At 36.2% G+C, this 21,970-nt stretch overlaps 1 protein-coding gene across 1 annotated transcript in view; it reads right to left on the reverse strand.

The window, feature by feature from the left end:
- Positions 1–419: 419 nt before the first annotated feature.
- LOC128655369 (ankyrin repeat domain-containing protein 65-like) overlaps positions 420–21,970 on the reverse strand; it is a 108,565-nt gene continuing 87,014 nt past the window's right edge. Inside the window, exon 3 of the mRNA XM_053709017.1 lies at positions 420–1,511. Coding sequence (XP_053564992.1) covers positions 1,074–1,511 — 438 coding nt within the window. The 3' untranslated portion in view covers positions 420–1,073. The remainder of the gene's footprint in view (positions 1,512–21,970) is intronic.

Consider the following 21,970-nt stretch of genomic DNA (forward strand, 5'->3'; position numbering starts at 1 on the left):
TAATTTAATACTTAATTTAACAATCATAACTTTTATTATAAACATCTTTGCTAATTCATGTTTATTGCAAAAATGCTTCAATTCAGAATTGAATTGCATTGATGTGTATTTCAATTTTGAATTGTATGACCCTTTAAATACCTCTGTTTTTGTGTAAAAAAAACTAATGCTTGTCCAGTGGTCTCAAGAGAGACCAAAATGCAAATTCTGTAACCTAAATTTTCTTCAAAATGCTGCAAAATACCAAAACCTGATTTTCAGTATTTGCAGTTAAAAGAATTAACTTATTTGGCTCCTCTAATGAGCCTAGGTCAAAGCAAGTGCTATTTCATGTCGGGTGTGTTACTGACAGTTATTTTTTAACAAAACATTTTTTAAATATAATTATTTATGTTTGAAATATATTCAGAAGATTTTTTCAGTATTATTTTAATTTACATATGTTGGTATAACAATGGTTCAATCTGTTCTGTCAAAAATGTCTTCACCTAAGTGTATTTAAAGGCACAGTCTACAATAGAATTGTTATTGTTTTAAAAGACAGATAATCCCTTTATTACCCATCCCCCAGTTTTGCATGACCAACACTGTTATATTACTAAGATTTTTACCTCTGTGATTACCTTGTATCTAAGAACCTTCTGACAGCCTCCTGATCACATGACTGTGACTATATAAAATCTATTGAATTGCATTTAGCATTGTGTTGTGCAACCTGTGCCTGAACACAGTGTTATCTATATGGCCCAAAGTCTCTTGTTGTTAAAAGCAATTTAAAAAACATGTGATAAGAGGCAGCCCTCAAGGGCTTAGAAATTAGCATATGAGCCCACCTAGGTTTAGTTTCAACTAAGAATAACAAGAAAACAAAGCAAATTTGATAATAAAAGTAAATTGGAAAGTTGATTAAAATTACATCTCCTATATGAATAATGAAAGTTTAACTATTAAAATGAATCCCCTGGACCACATGCTAAGTGTATTGATTTTCTTTTAAACCAAATGCATTGTTTAAATCATTTTGTATTTTAAATGCAATGATGTTCCCTTCCCCTGTTTATTAATATAGATATTTAGCATAGATTCATACCTCCCATGGTTAAAATATTGACTATTTCCCTGTGATTGTTTTGCACAGCTAAATCAATAGGGGATTCATTCCATTTTGTTTTAGCACAAAGGTCAGCTCCACATTCCTTAAGGATCCTTACTGTAGCACAATAACCCCTCTCTATTGCAAGATGCAGGGGAGTCTTTCCTAGCCAGTCTTTGGCATCATTGTCAGCACCCTGCTGAAGAAGGCAGGACAGAGCTGCATTCTGACCTTTGTATGCTGCATAGTGTAATGGGGTTAGGTATAATAAGTCTTTATCATTTATATTGGCTCCATGTTGAAGTAGAAGCTTGATTGTTCCAGAATGACCTCGTCCTGCAGCACAATGCAAAGGGGTTAGATGATTTTCATCCATCTCATTCACTTTGGCTCCATTCTTCAATAATAAATCAAGAACCTATGGTAAGAGGAAATATATCAATACATGAATTTACCAGCTGCAAGCTATTAATTAGGAACAGGTGCTCAGTATTTCTAAATGCTTTGAGCAAAATGTAAACTGGGGAATTGGTGTCTTGCCCTGGATTTAGTTTAAAATCTTCTGGCAATAATGGGACAGTATACACTAAAGAATCTCTTGATGGTGTTAGACATGGCAAGCCCCTTTTTATGTATATATTGCTGACATTGTTGAGAAGCACATTTTGCTGCAGTCTATGGGAGTGTGGCTACCAGATGATGCTATCTTCCGCCTTATTCACTGAGGACTGAAAAATTACTATCCAGTGCAGTTGATAAGGTTTTTTTTTGGAAGATTTTTAGCCTGTTCATAAACAGACATGGACATAGTTGCACCCTCAATCATTATTCTAGAACTAACATTTACTTAGAGGTGTTAACAGCTATACCAGTGCTGGCAGGGCCGGATTTACATCTCAGGTGGCTGTAGGCACAAAAACCTGAAGCGCCCCCCCCCACCCCCCCAGAAAAAAGTGGAAAAAATTAGGACTTTTTTTTATTATTATTTAGGACAACTAAAAATAAATATTAGATGTAAAATTACATTTTCCCTTTTATGGAGGTTCACAAATACACACACCAATTGCAATATTTGTTGCAATGGAAGCTACACCAAAAATCAACATTCACTTGACTCAAATGGCCATACAATTTCTATTATGTATAACAAAAACAAATCATGTTAAACTTTTAATGCAAAATATTCTAAAGAAAACCCTATTTAAAGGGACATAAAATGTGACAGTTTGCTGGGCATTTTATTATTGCACTAGTGCTTGCACAGAAGTGTGTTAGCCTCTTGCAAAAGAGTTAAACACATAGTCAATGTCAGTTCTGAGACAGCAATACACATCTGTGCAGAACCAGATGGGCTCATAGGATATGTTTATTGACAAGCCATTAGTGTATTGCTTTTCTGGAGATGACTTTGACTATGTGCTTAAAATTTTGTTGGAGTTAAACACAGTTTTTTGTAAACAATAGCAATATTAAAACTAGCAGCATGCAAGCTCATCACCATCAACAACCTGTGCAGCCAGTGGAAGAAACTATAAAATGTAGGTATTTTTTTCCACTACATGAAAAAAAATCTTGTAAACTCTGATATTTTTGGTACAAATACACACAGATGTTACATTTATTTTGTTCTGAAATATAAATATCATATGATGTTGCTCTCAAAGGAAAACATGGAATGTTGTAGATTATATGTAATCCAGGGGTCAACAAATGTGTTTAAAATTAGAACTTAGAAATTCAATTTACCACAATACAAAAATACCACACTTACTTGATTAAAAATTGTTAATCTGTTCTTTTATGTGATGTGTGTGTATGTGTATATATATATATATATATATATATATATATATATGTGTGTGTGTGTGTGTGTGTGTGTGTAATGTGTGTGTATGTGTATATATATGTGTGTGTGTGAGTGTGTGATGTGTGTGTATGTGTATATATATATATATATATATATATATATATATATATATATATATACACATACATATACATACATACAAACAAATATGCCATGTGAGTGGTTTACACACATACACATTTTACAGCCTTACAGTCTACAAACTTTGTTGTCAAAGTGCCCTAAAGGCTGTAAATCACAATTGGCATCTTGTAATAAAGAGCAGAGCAGCTAGTCCCACATAACCTCCACACCTCCAAGGCCTTTATAGAACAAAAACATTCATCCTGAAGCAGAATTTAAACTCCTGGCTATAAAAAAGGAATACAGCACATAACAAGTGAATACACTGCAACCCTCTCTGGTAGCCAAGGGGTTAAAGTGCTCTGCTTGTTATGTTTTCATTCTAGGCAGCATTAGAAGCCTTGTACAGTCCTAACCTGTTCTGAAGCTTTCATTCCTCAACAAAAAGTTTCTGCACCACATCAGCATGGAGCTTGGCTGTGTGAGGCAACAGAAGTACATAAATTAAAAGTGAAACTAAACATGCCTGGCAAAAATGGGAGGGGTTTAGTTTTAATCTTTGCCCCTCTCTCCTTCATGGCTCCCTCAACTGCTGTAACATATTCCCAATGAAACACTCGACTTTGTAGGCACCTGGCAGCACAATTCTTACTAAAATAAATGCCCTCATAATTTATTTTTTTTTATTACTGACAGGCAGGCGCCCCTCACTGCAAGGCACCTGTAGGCACATGCCTACTGTGCCTAATGTGAAATCCGGCCCTGAGTGCTGGTTCTACAAGGGTGCAAAACCACCCCAATTATTTAGGTTGCACACATTGTGCTGAGAAAAATGCAGAACATACAATTTGTAGTTGAACATCATGCCCCTACCATATCAGTACCACCAGCAACCGTGATATGAAGCTTTGGGGCAACATTTGTTAGTACCCACCTTAACCCGCTGGCCACACAAGCACTGTTAAAACCTTAACATTGTTCACCCTAACTACTTCTTTCTACTTCTTTTCTCGTAATTGCACCAGTGCTTTAGATTAATGTATTAATTCTTAAAGGATCAGTAAAAGTAAATATCTTGCAATGCCCTATGTCTACTTCTTACCTTATAAATATTTTCTAAAGCATATAATAGCACCACTCATAATTACTCAGTGGCCACACCTCTCTCCAGCCCTTTTCTATTTATTTGCAAAGGTATAGCCAATCAGGTGCCCTGTCAAGACACATGTAACCCATATTTTTTCTTTCATGATTCAAATAGATCATACAATTTAAACAACTTTCGAATTTACTTCAATTATCTAATTATCTTAATTTTCTTAGTATCTTTTGTTGAAGGAGCAGTAATGCACTACTGTGAGCAAGCTGAAAGCAATAGCAAGAGGCATATATGTGTAGCCACCAATCAGCAGCTTCTGAGACTACCTAGGTATAATTTTCAACAAAGGATACAGAGAGTACTAAGCATATTAGATAATAGAAATACATTGGAAAGTTATTTAAAATGTCATGCTTTATCTGAATCGTGAAAGAAAAAAAATGAGTTTCATGTCTGTTTAATTGGCCAGGGGAATCGCTGCAGCGGCTGTCAGGATTAAAAGGTAAGTTTTTGAAGAAAACTAGTGAAATGTCAATTTTGATGAATTAAAGTGCCCTTGTTTTTAATAGGATTATTAAAAACCGGGCACCGATTCATCTAATTGACCTTAACTTTAAAAAGTTGTAATTATTTGCTCTAGAGTAGCTTTGCCGCTTTTGTTATTTTGTGTTGTTTAGGCTACCTAGCGCATTAGCCAGTGGTTGCACTCATTTCGTTTTCCAGAGACCAATAAAGGAGGTGTGCCTGAGGAATGCAGCACTCACATGTGTATTAATTTCTTATAGCCAAGAAGATAGACATGCAAGTAAGAAACAGCATTTCGTAATTATGCAGAGTACAGAAAAAGTGAAAAGTCTAAACCAGAATTTGTATTGTTTAAAAAGATAGATAATCCCTTTATTACCCATTCCCCAGTTTTGCATAACCAACAAAGTTATATGAATACACTTTTTACCTCTGTGATTACCTTGTATCTAAACCCTCTGCAGACTGCCCCCTTATTTCAGTTCTTTTGACAGACTTGTATTTTAGCCAATCACTGCTGACTCCTAGGTAACTCCACGGTCATGAGCACAATGTTATCTATATCGCACACATGAACTAACGCCTTCTAGTTGTAAAAAAACTGTCAAAATGCATTCACATAGGAGGCAGCTTTTAAGGCCTAAGAAATTAGCAAATAAGCCTACTTAGGTTTAGCTTTCAACTAAGAATACCAAGTGTACAAAGCCAAATTGATAATAAAAGTAAATTGGAAAGTTGTTTAAAATGACATGTCCTATTCGAATCATGAACATTTATTTTTGACTAGACTGTCCCTTTACATAACTTCTAGTTGCTTATCTTTTTATGGTACACTGTGTGTTATGCAGAGATATAGCAATTATTATTATTATTATCATCATTATATGCACAAATATATTATAAGGCTCAAATCAAACATCCCTATATTTTCTGGAAATGCTATGAATGATCGTATTATTATCTTTGGAAAAACTGAGCATTTTAAAAAGATTTTTCAAAATGCCAATCAGCTACAGCAAATAGGAACAACCTTCTACGAGGAGAAGCTGCATTTTCAAACAATTAACCAAATAGATTTGTGCAGATTATTACAATATGGCATGATAGGCACTCATAACTGGTTTACCTGTATAATTTTTCCCTCCGGCTCTTTTACAAAATGATTTAATCTGCTCTTGAAAAAGACCAGTTTATTGCTGAAACGTGTTGAGCTACACGATTCTTCAACAGAGCTTTTAATGCTTGTGATTTTCTACTTATAAACCTGAAATAAATCTTCTAAAATTGGCACTTGGCTCTCCTTTTTGTGCAAGTCCTGTTTGTTACCTGCTTCACTATTGTGATTCCCTATACACTGTGCTATAAGCAGAAAGAGGATAAGCATTGAATCCTCTAGACATGGGCGTCCACAGACTTTTTGAAATATACCCAGACAATTATATAGACACTAACCAAGACAATAAAGTATGTTCCTTACACATACAGACCAGTATACAGCGTGTATGATTAATGCTTATTTCCAGCAATATCTCAGTAATACAAATTTATTGTTAATAAATTGTTAAATGTATCTAGGGTATTGGCATTCACTACCTCCTTTGGTAATGAGTTCCAAAATTTTAAACAAAATTCTAATTTACTTCTGTTATCAAATTTTCTTTGCTCTCTTGGTATCTTTTATTGAAAAGCAGGGCTGTAAGCTCAGGAGCATGCAGGTGTCTGGAGCACTATATGACAGCAGTTTTGCAAGAATGTTATACATTTGCAAGAGCACTAGATGGCAGCACTATTTCCTGTCATGTAATGCTCCAGACACCTAACAAGGTATCTCTTCAACAATGAATGTCAACGAAGCAAATTTGATAATAGAAGTAAATTGGAAACGTTTTCAAAATTGCATGCTTTGCCTGAATCCCAAAAGCATTTTTTTTGGGGGGTGGGGGGGTTATATCCCTTTAAATATGTCAGTCACCTATCTAATGTATTTATATTATAGTGGACGGTGACTCCTGATTAGCCTCTTTCTCCTAAACACAAAATACGACACACACACGCTGAGGATCATAGCAACCACTTTATATGTGCTAAAATGGGGCAAGTTCCCCTTTTTTAAATAGGAGGGTATCCTCTTACTTATCTCTCCCACCCTCTACTGGGAGTGTAACTGCTGCTGGCCATGTCTACATAGTTTTTTTATAGACAATAGTTAACAAAGTATTGAAATATTCAGTATAGGTGGGAATACATCAGACAAAAGCATATGTTTATAATGTCAAAATAAAGGTACAGGGTTTGTAGATTTAATGCACAGCAGGTAATGCGGATAAATGGAAACAAATTAAAGGGCAGCAAATTTTACAATACACTGTCCCTTTAATTGCAATCAAGCACAAACATTGTGACTATCCTATTATAGTGACAAGTGTGATCTGCTTATTATTTTTATATTTTAACAGTTAAACATAGAAAAAATACTATTTGTTAAAATGTGAACAGTGCTAACAACCAAGATACGTCCAAATTGGTTTTTTTCAAGATGTGAATTAGATATTTAAAATAATTGTAAAAAAAAGTGAACACTTGAAAAGTGTTTTCTGATGGCTGTTCAAAATGTCAGTATATACCAATAATGTGTATTTTTGTAAAATATTCATGTATAATATTTCAGTGCGCTATTGTTTTTTCAAACTTTGTAGTTGAGCGCCACCTATTGACCGTAAAGGGACATAATACTTATATGCTAAATCACTTTAAACTTCAGTATAAGTGATTTAGGAAATTATTTTCAATTTGTTTATTGGTTTGTTGATGTCACAGAATAGTGTAATAAATTGTTATACCCTGCAAGATTACATATTCATGGGGCACAGTGTCCCTACAACATGTGCTGTTCAGTCAAAAGTACATAACCCACTGTTCTTTACTGTTAAACACAATGTAACTGACAGATGAACTTGCATGTTTCTAACTGTCTAATTTATAAATGCCAACAATGATCTTAAAGGATAAGAGGAATTTATTGCTTAAAAAGCTTATAAAAGTCCAAATAATTAGTACCGCTGGACAATCAATTTTACATGTTTCAAAATAAAAAGACACCTATTAAAATGTAATTAGAAAACGGTATGCAGACATTGTGGCGTCTCATACCACACTCTTAAAGGGATGTAATGTGTAACTTTACAGAAAAAATATCACAGAAAAAAGCTATTTATGAAAGCGAGAAAAGGAACTAGTTGTACAAACCTATACATGGAATTTTTGTGTTGAATTCTTTCTAGACAACCCTGGCCTCTAATTATTGTTTTATTAATCTTATTCATTTGGAAAGTAAGTGAAGAACAGGTAAACTAGTTTGTTACATACTTGAATACAAACAAATGGGTTTTGACATTTATTTAAAGGGATATGAAACCCCAAACTATTATTTGTGATTGAAACAGAGCATACAATTTAAAAAGTCCAATTTACTTCTATTCTTTGTTGAAGAGATACCTAGGTACGTGCCTGGAGCACTACATGGTAAGAAATAGTGCTCTCATCTAGTGCTCTTGCAACTGGATAACGTTCTTGCAAAACTGTTGCCATATAGTGCTCTAGGCATGTCCACACTCCTGAGCTTTTTTTCAACAAAAGATACCAAGAGAATTAAGAAAATGTGATAATAGAAGTAAATTAGAAGTTTGCTTAAAATTGCATGTTCTATCTGAGTCATGCAAAAGAGAAATGTATAAGCTGCGCTTCCCAATATTAGTTAAAATGATTCACAAGAGATAAGGAACACACTAGGTGTAATAAATGTACATAATACAAAACAATAAGTAGGTAAAGTATGCAATATAATTCTGCAAGAAATATAAAAAGTTTAAACACAACCTGTGTGTTGATCAGCAGTTCAAAAGGTATCACACCTGTTGGTATGTAAGATCCTGCGTAGATAACAGAGGAAGTGTCTTTTCCAATAAATGTATCTGGAGACAGTGTAGATATTTCCAAAATGAAAATTCAGAAAGCGCTGTTAGTAGATGCTGTAGTGAGAGGACTGTGATCCTCCTCCCAAATGAACTTGAAAGACAAAAACAGAAAAACACAGCGCAGACCACTCTGTTGGGTCTATTTATGAAGCAGCGGATGCTGCCTCAGACCCACTGCGCTTCAGTTTCGGCTGAAGCGGAAGTTAAGAAGCAGCGGTCCTAAGACCAAGATCATGTCCGTCTGCACATTAATAAATGGACTCCTAAGGGTAAAAGTATTTAATACAAATTTCTGAAGTGCAAAACAAAACAAATGTACATGATTTAAAAACAATAAAGCATATAGAATATATCACCACAAAGTCTCCTTAGCAAGCAACATCAGAAAGGATCATATTGAATTTCTTGATCTTCTCTTTGTGGATAAGGATAATAGGATTGCCGTTAAGAACTATAGGAAGCCAACCGACAAAAACGGGTTCCTCAATGCCAAGAGTGGTCACCTTCTGAAATGGAAAAATAATATCCCTCTTGGATAGTATCAGAGGATAAGCAGAAATTGAACTCACATCTTAGACTACAATAAAGAATCTACCATCTTGGATAAGAGGTTCAAAGAAAAAGAGAGTATATGCTTAATCCAATAGACAGAAATCAAGAAAGGTTATCTAAGAAAGACGATGTTAGGTTCATTACCACTTACAGTAAAGGTAGAAGGGACATTGAAAACATACTTAAGAAACACTGGAACATCTTAACTTGTGATCCAATACTAAGCAGAATGCTCCCCGAGAGGCCTTTGATTACTTTTAAAAAGAACTAGCATCTATAATATGTAATCTCCCTCAAAATTAAGATCATTAATAATTCCCAAGAAACCAGAGAACTCTCATTGGCTAAGTAGAGCCAATGGGTCATGGCCATGTGGAAGCAGTAACTGCAATATGTGCAGTCATATTATAAAGGGTGATAAATTTAAAAATATAGATAATACTAAAGAATACAAAGTTAAGCACAAATATTCGTGCAAATCTATGTTTGTGGTATATCTTTTAATTTGTACTTGCAATTGCTTTTATATAGGGAGAACCAAAAGGTTGATAAAAAACAGATTTAATGAACACTGATGCAACATTAAAAACAAAATTGAGACTCATAGTGTTCCTCACCATTTCAGACACTTTCATAATGCTAACTGTAAGGGACTAAAAATCATAGTCATAGACTGGATTCCACCTAATAGTTCCAAGAATAGCTTAAGAAGTTTGCGACAACGTGAGACCTACTGGATTCATGAACTTTAAACTCTAAATACACAGTTCACCAGAAAGGTCTTAATATAGATCTAGACCTCTAGGCTTTTATGTAAATATGCTGGGGTTTTCTGAGTATTTTAACCACTTCAATATTTCCTATATGTCATATCTATATGTATAACACAACTTACCAATGAGAAGCTTTCTATTTTTGAATTCGAATACTATGATGTGGACATTTTTTACATAGGACTTTTGTCTTAGTTAGATGTAACACAGCGTATTCGATTTCAATGAGTTGCATTCTTCTGTATTGGTTATACTGTGTAGTGGATGTAGATACACTGCTAAAGAGCATTTACATTTTGTCCTTCTACCACTTAACTTACAAGTAATATAGGTTTCTGCGTCCATTTAATATTAATCTCCTCATGCACATTTATTGTCACTATTTCTCGGTGAACTCGTTAATTGTTTCACAAAAGAAATAAAGTCTATATGTAGCACATCTCTCCTCTCATTTAGTGGTGACAGCTAATTTGCTGTTCAGGGTCATTCAAACCAAATAAGATTACCCATAAGCTTCTTAGATATATTAGCATATATGATTTTAGACCTATTTAGATTAAAATCAAACTCTTTTTAGCTTCTATCTGTGTTCCGTACTGTCTGTGAATCAAACATAAGATGACTTGTTGTACTTGTAGTTTTAATCTTTTTATGTACTAGTGATTACCAGATTTGGCGTTTATTATACTGTCCCCTTCTATTTTTTACAGTGATATTCATTACTATACACTTGCATGTACTTTGATGCATATCATTCCATACTAGTCAGGTATGTGCCTTTTCTAGCAATTATTGTCATTTTTACTTGTACCGCATATTGTGACATAATTTGTGATGAGTAATTTTCATTGGCTGTCAGCAGCCAATCACCAAGTGACACGTGTTTAGCCAATCAGACACTGCCACGTATCACACCTCTGAAAGCCCGCTTATTTTAAAGGAAGTAAGTGATCACTTAATACACCACCTCTTGACGAAGTCGGGTTGGATCCCGACGAAACGCGTAGAGGAGTTCTGCTTCCTACACACTTTCTCCTGACGCTGGCAATACCAAATTTGAGTAGTCCGGCATTCCGGTTTTGCTCTAGACTACAGGAAGGCCCGAGTGGCATAAACCAACAGTCATTTGGCCTGCTAAGGAGACTTTGTGGTGATATATTCTATATGCTTGATTGCTTTTAAATCATGTAAGTTTGTTTTTATTTGCGCTTCAGAAATTTGTATTAAATTCTTTTACTCTTAGAGTGGTCTGTTTTTGCCTATCTGAGTCATGAAAGAAACACTTTGGCCTCCTCTTGTATTAATATGTTAGCTGTTCTCTGTTTTATGTATTTTTATTTTTTCCCCCATGAATCAATGTGATTGGCTAGATTCATAGATATTGGTTGAGGTTGCCAAGATACCTCATTGTGAAGGTGAGATTATGATCAAAATTAATTAAGCATTACTTCACATAGATTTTCTATTAACATCTATAGTTACATTAGGTACCCAATACATAAAAAGTGAACCTATTGCTAAGTGGTTACAACAATTACAACCCCAATTTCTGAAATATGCTTGAACCACCATATATATAAATGTAAGTGTGAAATATTTGCATGTCTGTTTTGTTTGCCTTTTTTGCTTTCACTTTTTTTATTTTGTGCATATGTTAGAGTAGGCTGTTTTATTGAGGGTATTTGTTCCTGTTTTAATGAGTTCTGTAAGGTTTTGATGGCGTTATTGTGATGCTGGTATCCTTAACAGTGTAGCTCATTTTATGTGCCAAGAGGTGGATGGTTACAGGATGGATGCTGCCCCCTTATATTATAATGGAGAGTAACTTACATCTAACAAGGGGTACAAAATTGTGCAAATTTTAAGTTCTGACTAAACTACTGAAGTTGTGACAGGCCGATAAAATGAGCAACGCATTTAAGATCTAGTCCTTTCTTAAAGGGATACTAAACCCAATTTTTTTCTTTCATGATTCAGCTAGAGCATGCAATTGTAAGCAACTTTCTAATTTACTCCTATTATCAATTGTCAAGCAGGAATGTAAACTTAGGAGCCGGACTATTTTTGGTTCAGCACCTTGGGTAACGCTTGCTGATTCATGGCTACATTTGCTGGACCAAAAATAGGCCGGCTCCTTTAGGGCTCTGACTAACTGTTACACAAGTCAAAAAAGTTTTAAAAGTACAGTTGCACTCATAATAACACTGAATGATAAAAAAAAATTACAAAAAAATATTGCATTAAAAGGTTATTGAAGAGCTCAAATATATGAGGTTAGAAATAGCTGCAAAGTGCTTTAACATTGAGATACACACATATAAATGTCTAAATATGTATATATATATATATATATATATATATATATATATATATATATATATATATATGTGTGTGTGTGTGTATAGATGTATTTATATGTGTATAAATGTATTTACAGCAGACATATAGTATATGAACATATTAACACTTAAATACATATGTATACAAATATAGACATAGTAAGTGCATTGGAGCCCTTTGCAGTCAAGTAGCTGAAAACAACTACTTGCTGCAAAAAATAAAATATTTTTTTTGCAATATTTATTTCTGCAAAAAACTACTTTTTTCTGCAATATGAATTTTTAGTATTTAACTCTGTTATAGCTGATAGGGTAATGTATTCTAACTATTTTTAAATATATATATATATATATATACATATACAGTATATATATATATATATACAGGGAGTGCAGAATTATTAGGCAAGTTGTATTTTTGAGGATTAATTTTATTATTGAACAACAACCACGTTCTCAATGAACCCAAAAAACTCATTAATATCAAAGCTGAATATTTTTGGAAGTAGTTTTTAGTTTGTTTATAGTTTTAGCTATTTTAGGGGGATATCTGTGTGTGCAGGTGACTATTACTGTGCATAATTATTATGCAACTTAACAAAAAACAAATATATACCCATTTCAATTATTTATTTTTACCAGTGAAACCAATATAACATCTCAACATTCACAAATATACATTTCTGACATTCAAAAACAAAACAGAAACAAATCAGTGACCAATATAGCCACCTTTCTTTGCAAGGACACTCAAAAGCCTGCCATCCATGGATTCTGTCAGTGTTTTGATCTGTTCACCATCAACATTGCGTGCAGCAGCAACCACAGCCTCCCAGACACTGTTCAGAGAGGTGTACTGTTTTCCCTCCTTGTAAATCTCACATTTGATGATGGACCACAGGTTCTCAATGGGGTTCAGATCAGGTGAACAAGGAGGCCATGTCATTAGATTTTCTTCTTTTATACCCTTTCTTGCCAGCCACGCTGTGGAGTACTTGGACGCGTGTGATGGAGCATTGTCCTGCATGAAAATCATGTTTCTCTTGAAGGATGCAGACTTCTTCCTGTACCACTGCTTGAAGAAGGTGTCTTCCAGAAACTGGCAGTAGGATTGGGAGTTGAGCTTGACTCCATCCTCAACCCAAAAAGGCCCCACAAGCTCATCTTTGATGATACCAGCCCAAACCAGTACTCCACCTCCACCTTGCTGGCGTCTGAGTGGGACTGGAGCTCTCTGCCCTTTACCAATCCAGCCACGGGCCCATCCATCTGGCCCATCAAGACTCACTCTCATTTCATCAGTCCATAAAACCTTAGAAAAATCAGTCTTGAGATATTTCTTGGACCAGTCTTGATGTTTCAGCTTGTGTGTCTTGTTCAGTGGTGGTCGTCTTTCAGCCTTTCTTACCTTGGCCATGTCTCTGAGTATTGCACACCTTGTGCTTTTGGGCACTCCAGTGATGTTGCAGCTCTGAAATATGGCCAAACTGGTGGCAAGTGGCATCTTGGCAGCTGCACGCTTGACTTTTCTCAGTTCATGGGCAGTTATTTTGCTCCTTGGTTTTTCCACACGCTTCTTGCGACCCTGTTGACTATTTTGAATGAAACACTTGATTGTTCCATGATCACGCTTCAGAAGCTTTGCAATTTTAAGAGTGCTGCATCCCTTTGCAAGATATCTCACTATTTTTGACTTTTCTGAGCCTGTCAAGTCCTTCTTTTGACCCATTTTGCCAAAGGAAAGGAAGTTGCCTAATAATTATGCACACCTGATATAGGGTGTTGATGTCATTAGACCACACCCCTTCTCATTACAGAGATGCGCATCACCTAATATGCTTAATTGGTAGTAGGCTTTCGAGCCTATACAGCTTGGAGTAAGACAACATGCATAAAGAGGATGATGTGGTCAAAATACTCATTTGCCTAATAATTCTGCACTCCCTGTATATATATATATACAGCATATATATATATATATATACAGTATATATCTTTATCTATCTATCTATCTATCTATCTATCTATCTATCTATCTATCTATCTATGTATCATATATCTATCTATATGTATATATATATATATATATATATATATATATATATATTACCAAAAAAATCTTATATATACAGTATATATATATACAGTATATATATGTGGTTGTAGAAGAGGTGTTTCTAAAAGCGCTTACAAGAGAAGTTCCTCATGTGCATGTGTAGATGAGAATACAAAAAGATACATATATCTCAAATGAGTAAAACAGCGTCTTCAACAATAAAAAATGATGCACTTCAATAGCTCAACTGTAAGATCACAGGGATCGGTGATCAGCATTGTAGAACTTTTTAGTTGGTTATGTCCCAGTTTTATTTCTTTTTAACTGGAGTGCCAAACAGTCTAAATCAGGCATGTTCAAAGTCCGGCACGCGTTCCGGACTGATAAGGCCCCACAGATAAGTTGCCCAAATATAGATCTTACGGCCCCCCCAGTGAGTCCCCGAGCGCCGCTCAGGACTCCTGGGATCTCTCGCCGCGGGACTTGACGTCATCAGCCGGCACAGGGAGAAGGAAAGCACAAATCTTGCGAGATCTCGGACGTCGCGAGATTTGGGCTTTCCTTCTCCTTGCGCCTCCACACACAGCCAGAAGGGCGACCATTAAGGGCTATTGAAGAAGAAAAAAAACTTCTGCCTACCAAACACCTTGACAAGGAGCAGTAAATGCACAGACAACACACTGACAGGCAGGTGTGAACTTTTACCGCCAACTGGATAAGAGCCGGTTTCAAGAGATTCGAACATTGAAGAAAATGCTGAGCTTGTTTGGCTCAACATATTTGTGTGAGAAGACATTCTCTGTTATGAACTTTAACAAGAACCGCGTGAGGACAAGACTAAGTGACTCTCACCTGCGTGACATTTTGCGCATCAAAACCACGGCCTTTGAACCAGACCTAGTCTATGTGCTGCAGTCCAGATCTCAGTTTCACCCTTCACATTAGTACAGGCAAGTTTTTTTTTTTTCAATTGAGATGAATACATTGTAAAATCTCAGTTAATGTCAGTTGGTCTAAATCAGTTATAAATATATTTGAACACATGTATACTTGGTGTTATGTACCTGTTCACATTTTTTTAACTTAAAAGTTGACAGACAACCTTTATTACTTTGTGTAATGTACTTTACAATGTTCCTGACATATTTCAGCTTCCTGTTTTTTTTATATTAAAGAAAGAGTGATTTGTCATCCAAGTCACAAAATGAATGCCGTTTTCAATAAACTTTGCATAAAATAGTTAATTTGCATTTAATTAAAATGGTTTAAAAGAATGTCAGGCAAAATGGTCGGCCCTCGCACATGTTCACTTCATCAAATCTGGCACTCTTCAAAAAAAGTTTGGACACCCCTGGTCTAAATGGAGACTGTACAGGAGTTGTAGGGACCCCCCCCCCCCCGGTTCCACTCCGTATGATTTGACAAAGGGAAGTGTGAAGGGGTACTCCAAATTTTTATGAGCTTATATGTGTTTTAGTTAAAAAAACAAATTTTATTATTGTGAGTTTATAAAAGCAAAAAATGTGGATATACAGGGGGGCAAAAAAGTATTTAGTCAGCCACCAATTGTGCAAGTTCTCCCACTTAAAAAGATGAGAGAGGCCCGTCATTTTCATCATAGGTATACCTCAACTATGAGAGACAAAATGTGGAAACAAATCCAGACAATCACATTGTCTGATTTGGAAAGAATTTATTTGCATATTATGGTGGAAAATAAGTATTTGGTCAATATCAAAATCCAGTAGATCGTAATGCCCATTTCTGCATATACTCACTACGTATATAGCATATATGTTTTTTCCACAGAGACTTATTATTACACAAACCATCTTTAATCGGTAATCACTATACCACTATTTTTATAGCTGAAACCACTATAGAAACTAGTTCATCCATATTTATACTTTTTATTCATTTAGTACCTTTTTACCTATGTTTTTATATTTATACACATTTTTATATAGGTATTCATATTTAATTAATACTAATTTTAATACTATATTCATATACTCCCCTTTTTTATAATTTCCTATACACATTTTTATTCAAATATATTAAAATTTAAATTAATTCAATTAAAGGGACACTGAACCCAAATTTTTTCTTTCGTGATTCAGATAGAGCATGCAATTTTAAGCAACTTTCTAGTTTACTCCTATTATCAATTCATCTTTGTTCTCTTGCTATCTTTATTTAAAAAAGAAGGTATCTAGGCTTTTTTTGGTTTAGACAATGGACAGCACTTTTTTATTGGAGGATGAATGTATCCACCAATCAGCAAGAACAACCCAGGTTGTTCACCAAAAATGGGCCGGCATCTAAACTTACATTCTTGCATTTCAAATAAAGATACCAAGAGAATGAAGAAAATTTGATAATGAGAGTAAATTAGAAAATTGCTTAAAATGTCATGCTCTGAAAATTGTATGCTCTGGCTGGGGTTTCCGGAGGAGGAGCACAGGTGTGTGGTCAGGTGCTGCACCTGTGCTGATCTTACCTTTCCCACAAGCTGCTGGCGAGATTCGCGCCTAAACCATTTGACACTGGGCGGCTTGAAGCAAAAAACTACCGCTGCTGGAATCCCAATAGTGCCACAACAATGCACTAATGTTGCCTATAACAGGGACAGATTATGGCTATTCACTGATACACCAGTTTTTCATCTCACATTAACCTAACTGAGTACATAAGGTATCCTGCCTTAAACGCTAATTGATGATTATTAGGAGCCTGCCTAAGCTTAATACTTTTTGCCTCTGTCTTTGATACCGGGAACCTGCCTAAAAACTTACATTCCCCCAGCGTTAAAGTAACCTTGCTGACTGTGCTAAGACAGGAGAAGCTTACTAACCTTGGCCCGGTATACTCTAATAACTCAGGCTGACTCCCGGTCACCTTCGCTATTAGCATTCTGGTTTGCTACAGAAGTGAGCAGCTGAATATATTTGAACCATCTGGGGTGTTACCGGTTCCTATACCTTCCCACCTCTGCACAAGGGAACATACCTGAAAGAGCTTGGGTAACTCGGTCCTGTTTTCTCTCCCTCCCCCTCCCACCGGTGCTGCGCGAGGGGTGAGGTTTGCGCTTGCACCCTGGTGCGCCTGTTTGGTCCCTTAGCTGGGTGAGCGATGCTGGCTGACGTGCCGAAGTGCCTGAATACAATCGGCTTCACAGCTGAGGAGCCTGTGTGGTCCAGCTTTGTTTCTCTCGCTCCCCCCTCCCACTGGTGTTGCGTGAGGGGAGAGAGCTGACACAGCACCTTGGTGTGCCTCTCCGGATCCTCGGTTGTCTGCCTCTATGGTCTGCTTCAGGTTCCACGGATGGGCCTGTCTTTAAGGATAAACTGAAGCCAGCTCCTTTCCTTTACTCCCCTGAATGGACACTTTCCCTCCCACCGGTGCTGCGTGAGGGAGAGCTGCCTTGGTCTGTGCTGGCTACGGATGTTAAAGGTTCATAGCAGGTAAACCCCTAACTGATTCTTTTCTATAAAACAACAGGACTGAGTGACTGTTTTCATTTGTTTTTCAATAAATGATTTCTGGACTTTTTCTTTGTTTTTTTGTTTTTTTTCCCATTGCCTGGGCTCATAAAATTAATTTAAAGGACTCTCCTAGCTGTGGAATACTTGATCTAACCTAGCTATACAAAGTATAACTGCTTAATAGGCTGTATTCGTTTCAAATATCAGAGACTTTAGTTACAGAAAGCAGTGTTCTTTTCACTTTTTTTTCATTTTATACATGTATTAAGATTTTTTTAAATTTCAACTGTTATACCCTAAATTATTGTTCTATATATTCTATATATTTTTCTGAGTCATTGGCTTTTTTGCCTTTAGCATACTGGCTTTATTATACCTTCTGGAGAGTAAACAGAAAAAAGCTAAAAGGCACTTAAGAACTAATCAACATACTCAACTTGCAATCCTGTTTATATAAACTTTTACAGGCTCATCTCATACTGCTGCACCTTGATACTAATCACCTCCCTTTCACACTATGCTGGTTAACTCCACTAACAAAATCTAATTCAAGTATAAAATGTGCTGGGAGGTTATGTTCTAATCAGGTTCACTTTTGTATGTTTGGTGAAACACAAAATGTAATGCCTAATTATATAGGATTGGATACATTACTGGAACATACAGCATAATGTGTTCAGAGCTTATGTCTTTGTAACAAATATAGTAAAATCACTGGCCTAGATTTAGAGTTCGGCGGTAGCCGTCAAAACCAGCGTTAGAGGCTCCTAACGCTGGTTTTGGGCGCCCGCTGGTATTTGGAGTCAGTGATTAAAGGGTCTAACGCTCACTTTTCAGCCGCGACTTTTCCATACCGCAGATCCCCCTACGCCATTTGCGTAGCCTATCTTTTCAATGGGATCTTTCTAACGCTGGTATTTAGAGTCGTTTCTGCAGTGAGCGTTAGAGCTCTAACGACAAAACTCCAGCCGCCTGAAAATAGCAGGAGTTAAGAGCTTTCTGGCTAACGCCGGTTTCTAAAGCTCTTAACTACTGTACCCTAAAGTACACTAACACCCATAAACTACCTATGTACCCCTAAACCGAGGTCCCCCCACATCGCCGCCACTCGATTAAAATTTTTAACCCCTAATCTGCCGACCGCCACCTACGTTATACTTATGTACCCCTAATCTGCTGCCCCTAACCCCGCCGACCCCTATATTATATTTATTAACCCCTAACTTGCCCCCCACAACGTCGCCGCAAGCTACTTAAAATAATTAACCCCTAATCTTCCGACCGCAAATCGCCGCCACCTACGTTATCCCTATGTACCCCTAATCTGCTGCCCCTAACATCGCCGACCCCTATGTTATATTTATTAACCCCTAATCTGCCCCCCACAACGTTGCCGACACCTACCTACACTTATTAACCCCTAATCTGCCGAGCGGACCTGAGCGCTACTATAATAAAGTTATTAACCCCTAATCCGCCTCACTAACCCTATCATAAATAGTATTAACCCCTAATCTGCCCTCCCTAACATCGCCGACACCTACCTTCAATTATTAACCCCTAATCTGCCGACCGGAGCTCACCGCTATTCTAATAAATGTATTAACCCCTAAAGCTAAGTCTAACCCTAACACTAACACCCCCCTAAGTTAAATATAATTTTTATCTAACGAAATAAATTAACTCTTATTAAATAAATGATTCCTATTTAAAGCTAAATACTTACCTGTAAAATAAATCCTAATATAGCTACAATATAAATTACATTTATATTATAGCTATTTTAGGATTAATATTTATTTTACAGGCAACTTTGTAATTATTTTAACCAGGTACAATAGCTATTAAATAGTTAAGAACTATTTAATAGTTACCTAGTTAAAATAATTACAAATTTACCTGTAAAATAAATCCTAACCTAAGATATAATTAAACCTAACACTACCCTATCAATAAAATAATTAAATAAACTACCTACAATTACCTACAATTAACCTAACACTACACTATCAATAAATTAATTAAACACAATTGCTACAAATAAATACAATTAAATAAACTATCTAAAGTACAAAAAATAAAAAAGAACTAAGTTACAGAAAATAAAAAAATATTTACAAACATAAGAAAAATATTACAACAATTTTAAACTAATTACACCTACTCTAAGCCCCCTAATAAAATAACAAAGACCCCCAAAATAAAAAATTCCCTACCCTATTCTAAAATACAAAAATTACAAGCTCTTTTACCTTACCAGCCCTGAACAGGGCCCTTTGCGGGGCATGCCCCAAGAATTTCAGCTCTTTTGCCTGTAAAAAAAAACATACAATACCCCCCCCCCAACATTACAACCCACCACCCACATACCCCTAATCTAACCCAAACCCCCTTAAATAAACCTAACACTAATCCCCTGAAGATCTTCCTACCTTGTCTTCACCATCCAGGTATCACCGATCCGTCCTGGCTCCAAGATCTTCATCCAACCCAAGCGGGGGTTGGCGATCCATAATCCGGTGCTCCAAAGTCTTCCTCCTATCCGGCAAGAAGAGGACATCCGGACCGGCAAACATCTTCTCCAAGCGGCATCTTCTATGTTCTTCCATCCGATGACGACCGGCTCCATCTTGAAGACCTCCAGCGCGGATCCATCCTCTTCTTCCGACGACTAGACGACGAATGACGGTTCCTTTAAGGGACGTCATCCAAGATGGCGTCCCTCGAATTCCGATTGGCTGATAGGATTCTATCAGCCAATCGGAATCAAGGTAGGAATTTTCTGATTGGCTGATGGAATCAGCCAATCAGAATCAAGTTCAATCCGATTGGCTGATCCAATCAGCCAATCAGATTGAGCTCGCATTCTATTGGCTGTTCCGATCAGCCAATAGAATGCGAGCTCAATCTGATTGGCTGATTGGATCAGCCAATCGGATTGAACTTGATTCTGATTGGCTGATTCCATCAGCCAATCAGAATCTTCCTACCTTAATTCCGATTGGCTGATAGAATCCTATCAGCCAATCGGAATTCGAGGGACGCCATCTTGGATGACGTCCCTTAAAGGAACCGTCATTCGTCGTCTAGTCGTCGGAAGAAGAGGATGGATCCGCGCTGGAGGTCTTCAAGATGGAGCCGGTCGTCATCGGATGGAAGAACATAGAAGATGCCGCTTGGAGAAGATGTTTGCCGGTCCGGATGTCCTCTTCTTGCCGGATAGGAGGAAGACTTTGGAGCACCGGATTATGGATCGCCAACCCCCGCTTGGGTTGGATGAAGATCTTGGAGCCAGGACGGATCGGTGATACCTGGATGGTGAAGACAAGGTAGGAAGATCTTCAGGGGATTAGTGTTAGGTTTATTTAAGGGGGTTTGGGTTAGATTAGGGGTATGTGGGTGGTGGGTTGTAATGTTGGGGGGGGGTATTGTATGTTTTTTTTTACAGGCAAAAGAGCTGAAATTCTTGGGGCATGCCCCGCAAAGGGCCCTGTTCAGGGCTGGTAAGGTAAAAGAGCTTGTAATTTTTGTATTTTAGAATAGGGTAGGGAATTTTTTATTTTGGGGGTCTTTGTTATTTTATTAGGGGGCTTAGAGTAGGTGTAATTAGTTTAAAATTGTTGTAATATTTTTCTTATGTTTGTAAATATTTTTTTATTTTCTGTAACTTAGTTCTTTTTTATTTTTTGTACTTTAGATAGTTTATTTAATTGTATTTATTTGTAGCAATTGTGTTTAATTAATTTATTGATAGTGTAGTGTTAGGTTTAATTGTAGATAATTATAGGTATTTTATTTAATTAATTTATTGATAGTGTAGTGTTAGGTTAATTGTAGGTAATTGTAGGTAGTTTATTTAATTATTTTATTGATAGGGTAGTGTTAGGTTTAATTATATCTTAGGTTAGGATTTATTTTACAGGTAAATTTGTAATTATTTTAACTAGGTAACTATTAAATAGTTCTTAACTATTTAATAGCTATTGTACCTGGTTAAAATAATTACAAAGTTGCCTGTAAAATAAATATTAATCCTAAAATAGCTATAATATAAATGTAATTTATATTGTAGCTATATTAGGATTTATTTTACAGGTAAGTATTTAGCTTTAAATAGGAATCATTTATTTAATAAGAGTTAATT

The sequence above is a fragment of the Bombina bombina genome, chromosome 4, assembly GCF_027579735.1.
Source record: "Bombina bombina isolate aBomBom1 chromosome 4, aBomBom1.pri, whole genome shotgun sequence".
Classification (NCBI taxonomy): domain Eukaryota; kingdom Metazoa; phylum Chordata; class Amphibia; order Anura; family Bombinatoridae; genus Bombina; species Bombina bombina.